Source organism: Oncorhynchus masou, chromosome 12 (assembly GCF_036934945.1).
Source record: "Oncorhynchus masou masou isolate Uvic2021 chromosome 12, UVic_Omas_1.1, whole genome shotgun sequence".
NCBI lineage: Eukaryota > Metazoa > Chordata > Actinopteri > Salmoniformes > Salmonidae > Oncorhynchus > Oncorhynchus masou.
Genome location: NC_088223.1, coordinates 94,603,050 through 94,609,049, shown reverse-complemented (window position 1 = coordinate 94,609,049; position 6,000 = coordinate 94,603,050). Strand labels below are relative to the sequence as shown.

Genomic DNA, 6,000 nt, shown 5'->3' with positions numbered 1-6,000 from the left:
GCTGGGTCTGATATTATAAATGATATATAGCTGGGTCTGATATTATAAATGATATATAGCTGGGTCTGATATTATAGATGATATATAGCTGGGTCTGATATTATAAAGGATATATAGCTGGGTCTGATATATATAGCTGGGTCTGATATTATATGATATATAGCTGGGTCTGATATTATAGATGATATATAGCTGGGTCTGATATTATAGATGATATATAGCTGGGTCTGATATTATAGATGATATATAGCTGGGTCTGATATTATGGGTCTGATATGATATATAGCTGGGTCTGATATTATAGATGATATATAGCTGGGTCTGATATTATAGATGATATATAGCTGGGTCTGATATATAGATATATAGCTGGGTCTGATATTATAGATGATATATAGCTGGGTCTGATATTATAAATGATATATAGCTGGGTCTGATATTATAGATGATATATAGCTGGGTCTGATATTATAGATGATATATAGCTGGGTCTGATATTATAGATGATATATAGCTGGGTCTGATATTATAGATGATATATAGCTGGGTCTGATATGATATATGATATATATGGGTCTGATATTATAAATGATATATAGCTGGGTCTGATATTATAGATATATAGCTGGGTCTGATATTATGATATATAGCTGGGTCTGATATTATATGATATATAGCTGGGTCTGATATTATAGATGATATATAGCTGGGTCTGATATTATAGATGATATATAGCTGGGTCTGATATTATAGATGATATATAGCTGGGTCTGATATTATAGATGATATATAGCTGGGTCTGATATTATAGATGATATATAGCTGGGTCTGATATTATAGATGATATATAGCTGGGTCTGATATTATATATATAGCTGGGTCTGATATTATAAATGATATATAGCTGGGTCTGATATTATAAATGATATATAGTCTGGGTCTGATATTATAAATGATATATAGCTGGGTCTGATATATAGCTGGGTCTGATATTATAGATGATATATAGCTGGGTCTGATATTATAGATGATATATAGCTGGGTCTGATATTATATGATATATAGCTGGGTCTGATATATAGCTGGGTCTGATATTATATATGATATATAGCTGGTCTGATATTATAAATGATATGATATATAGCTGGGTCTGATATTATGATGTTATAGATGATATATAGCTGGGTCTGATATTATATATGATATATAGCTGGGTCTGATATTATAAATGATATATAGCTGGGTCTGATATTATATATGATATATAGCTGGGTCTGATATTATAAATGATATATAGCTGGGTCTGATATGATATATGATATATAGCTGGGTCTGATATTATGCATGATATATAGCTGGGTCTGATATTATATCTTCTCCCTCATCCTCCACCTTTCTCCCTCATCCCTCTCCTCCTCCCCCATCTTCCACCTGTCCCCCCTCTCCTCTTCCCTTTCTCCCTCATCTCTTCCCATCCCCCACCCGCCACCTTTCACCCCTCCTCCCCAGTTCTCCCACTCCTCCTCCCCATCCCTCACCTTTCGTCCCTCCTCCTCTCCCCCATCCTCCACCTTTCTCTCTCCACTCCTCTTCCCATTCTCCACCTTTCTCTCTCCACTCCTCCACCTTTCTCCCCCTCTCCTCCTCCCCCATATTTCACCTGTCCCCCCTCTTCCCTTCCCTTCCCATCCTCCACCCCCCCCTCTCTTCTACTTGTCCTGTTCCCATCATCCAACTTTCTCCACCAGTCCCGCCCTTCTCCTCTCCTTGCTGTTGTTACTGTTCAGGATACTGTATATCTTCTGTTCACTTTTTTTTCTATTTTATTTATAGTATTACTGTTATTCAATTTTACTTTATAGTTTAATTGTACTACTGTAATTAATTACTGCATTGTTGAGGAAGAGCTTGCAAGAAAGGGATTTAATTGTCCTTGTACACGGGACAATAACATTTGAATAGATAACAAGGAAATGAGAACTATGGTTGCCACTGATTAAAGTGTAATCCCTAAATAAAGGTATCTGAACTCAGTCTGTTTTACTTAGAGGTTTTTATTCTCCAATTAAAGTCTCGTACACTCGCTCTCTGACACACACACACCTTAATTACACTATCACACATCTCAACATCACTTTCAAACATTTGATGGTCAGGACATGTCTCTTTCACACTCACATGACTTATGTTCTTAAAGGGTCAGAAATCTTTTAAAACACCCATCCCACCCAGAGGAATGAGTGGAGATGTTTTGGGTGGAGGGGGAACAGGGCAGACTTCAGAGCTGAGGGTCAGGGATCAGAGGTCAGGCGTGGCTGCGTTTGCGAGGCTGCTTTGGTCGTCGTGGTTTCAGGATGACATATCGTGTGTATGTGGTGTGATGCTCAGAGAGGAAGGGAATGAAGAACGCTCTGAACAGAGGAGAAGACCTGAGGGAGAGGAGGAGAGGGAGAGTACAGGGAGAGGACAGAGGAGGAGAGAGAGAGTACAGGGAGAGGACAGAGGAGGAGAGAGAGAGGACAGAGGAGGAGAGAGAGAGAGGGAGAGAACAGAGGAGGAGAGAGAGAGAGGGAGAGGACAGAGGAGGAGAGAGGGAGAGGACAGAGGAGGAGAGAGCGAGAGGACAGAGGAGGAGAGAAAGAAAGGGAGAGGACAGAGGAGGTGAGAGAGAGAGGGAGAGGACAGAGGAGGTGAGAGAGAGAGGGAGAGGACAGAGGAGGTGAGAGAGAGAGGGAGAGGACAGAGGAGGTGAGAGAGAGAGGACAGAGGAGGAGAGAGAGAGGGAGAGGACAGGAGGAGAGAGAGGGAGAGGACAGAGGAGGAGAGAGAGAGAGGACAGAGGAGGAGAGAGAGAGAGGGAGAGGACAGAGGAGGAGAGAGGGAGAGGACAGAGGAGGAGAGAGAGAGGGAGAGGATAGAGGAGGAGAGAGAGAGGACAGGAGGAGAGGACAGGAGGAGAGGACAGGAGGAGAGAGAGGGAGAGGACAGGACAGGAGGAGAGGACAGGAGGAGAGAAAGGAGAGAGGAGAGAGGGCAGAGGAGGAGAGAGCGGAGACACAGAGGAGACGGAAGAGAGAGGGAAAGGACAGAGGAGGAGAGAGAGGAGAGCGAGAGAGAGGAGAGAGGGAGACAGAGCGGTGACAGAGAGAGGACAGAGGAGAGAGGAAGTAAATATCACATTACCATTATATTTACTGCTGTCACACATATAACCTCTCATTGTATGTGTCTAAATTAAAGAACAAACCAGTAAAAAGTTGACACCTACTCATTCAAGGGTATATATACTCATTCAAGGGTATATATACTCATTCAAGGGTATTTCTTTATTTTCACTATATTCTACATTGTAGAATAATAGTGTAGACATCAAAACTATGAAATAACACATATGGAATCATGTAGTAACCAAAAAAGTTAAAAATATATATATTTAAAATGTGAGATTCTCCAAAGTAGCCTCTCTCAACCAGTTTCATGAAGTAGTCACCTGGCATGCATTTACATTTACAGGTGTGCCTTGTTAAAAGTTAATTTGTGGAATGTATTTCCTTCTTCATGCATTTGAGCCAATCAATCAGTTGTGATGTGACAAGGAAGCGGTGGTATACAGAAGATAGTCTTTTACCAAATAGGGCTAAGTATTATGGCAAGAACAGCTCAAATAAGCAAAGACAAAAGGAGTTGATCGTGGACTACAGGAAAAGGTGGGCTGAACAGGCCCCCATTAACATCAACAGGGCTGTAGTGGAGCAGGTCGAGAGTTAAAAGTTCCTTGGTGTCCACATCACCAACGAACTATCATGGTCCAAACACACCAAGACAGATGTGAAGAGGGCACAACACCACCTTTTCCCCTTTAGGAGACTGAAAATACTTGGCATGGGTCCGCTGATCCTCAAAAAGTTCTTCAGCTGCACCAGAGAGCATGGTTGCATCACTGCCTGGTATGGCAACTGCTCGGCATCTGACCGTAAGGCGCTACAGAGGGTAGTGCATACGGACGGTCCAGTTGATTGCAGGGGCCAAGCTTCCTGCCATCCATACCAGGTGGTGTCAGAGGAAAGCCCATAACATTGTCAAAGACTCCAGTCACCCAAGTCATAGATTGTTTTCTCTGCTACCACACAGCAAGCAGTACCGGAGTGCCAAGACTTGGACCAAAAGGCTCCTTAACAGCTTCTAACCCCAAGCCATAAGACTGCTGAACAATGAATTAAATGGCCACCTGGACAATTTACATTGACACCCCCTCCATTTGTTTTGTACACTGCTGATACTTGCTGTTTATTACCTATGCATAGTCACTTCACCCCCACCTACATGTACAAATTACCTCCATCCTGTACCACCGCACATTGACTCGGTACCGGTACCCCCTGTACATAGCCTTGTTATTATATTATTTTTTACTTTCATTTATTTGGTAAATATTTTCTTAACTCTTTCTTGAACTGAACTGTTGGTTAAGGGCTGTAAGTAAGCATTTCACGGTAAAGTCTACACATTATATTTGGCGCACGTGACAAATACAGTTTGATTTGATGAAGGTCAATTTGGCAATCCGGAAAATTTTAAGAACTTTGAAAGTTCCTTCAAGTATAGTTGCAAATACCATGAAGCGCTATGATGAAACTGGCTCTCATGAGGACCGCCACAGGAAAGGAAGACCCAGAGTTACCTCTGCTGCAGAGGATAAGTTCATTAGAGTTACCAGCATCAGAAATCGACACTGTGTGATTTATTTAGAATTCAAGCACACTTAACCAGCATGGCTACCACAGAATTCTGCAGTGATACGCCAATCACCTGACCTCAACCCAATTGAGATGGTTTGGGACGAGTTGGAATGCAGAGTGAAGGAAAAGCAGCCAACAAGTGCTCAGCATATGCTGGAAAAGCATTCCAGGTGAGGCTGGTTGAGGGAATACCAAGAGTTTGGAAAGCTGTCATCAAGGCAAAAGGGTCGCGACTTTGAATAAAATCAAATATAAAATATATTTAGATCTGTTGAAAACATTTTGGGTTATTCCATAAGTGTTATTTCATAGTTTTGATGTCTTCACTATTATTCTACAACATTGTTACATTACAGCCTAGTCATTTTAATCATGTTTACATACATCTACCCATCTCATATGTATATACTGTATTATATTCTACTGTATTTACTAACTAGTCACTTTAATAATGTTTACATGCTGTGTTACTCATCTCATATGTACATACTGTATTATATTCTACTGTATTTACTAACTAGTCACTTTAATAATGTTTACATGCTGTGTTACTCATCTCATATGTACATACTGTATTATATTCTACTGTATTTACTAACTAGTCACTTTAATAATGTTTACATGCTGTGTTACTCATCTCATATGTACATACTGTATTATATTCTACTGTATTTACTAACTAGTCACTTTAATAATGTTTACATGCTGTGTTACTCATCTCATATGTACATACTGTATTATATTCTACTGTATTTACTAACTAGTCACTTTAATAATGTTTACATGCTGTGTTACTCATCTCATATGTACATACTGTATTCTATTCTACTGTATTTACTCATCTCATATGTATATACTGTATTCTATTCTACTGTATTTTAGTCTATGCCGCTCTGACATTGCTCATCCTAATATTTATATTAATTGCATTCCTTTACTTTAGGTATGCATGTATTGTTGCGATATTTTTGGATATTACTGTACTGTTGGAGCTGGAAACATTTTGCTACCCCTGCAATAACATCTGCTAAGTGACCAATATATTTTGATTGGATTATTCTAAAAAGGATTAGATCATTTTTTCCCTCATCAATCTACACACAATACCCCACAAGGCCAAATCAAAAAACATTTAGATATTTTTGCAAATGTATTACAAATAAAAACTGAAATATTACATTTACATAAGTATTCAGACCCTTTACTCAGTACTTTGTTGAAGACCTTCGGAAGCATTACGACCGAGTCTTTTTGGGTTTGA

At 39.9% G+C, this 6,000-nt stretch overlaps 1 protein-coding gene across 2 annotated transcripts in view; it reads right to left on the bottom strand.

Moving 5' to 3' along the window:
• Nucleotides 1-1,930: 1,930 nt before the first annotated feature.
• alg9 (ALG9 alpha-1,2-mannosyltransferase) overlaps nucleotides 1,931-6,000 on the bottom strand; it is a 59,021-nt gene continuing 54,951 nt past the window's right edge. The window contains exon 15 of one of the 2 annotated variants that reach the window (XM_064982481.1): nucleotides 1,931-2,429. In XM_064982481.1, coding sequence (XP_064838553.1) covers nucleotides 2,306-2,429 — 124 coding nt within the window. In that variant the 3' untranslated portion in view covers nucleotides 1,931-2,305. The remainder of the gene's footprint in view (nucleotides 2,430-6,000) is intronic. The other variant, XM_064982482.1, reaches the window with a different exon arrangement.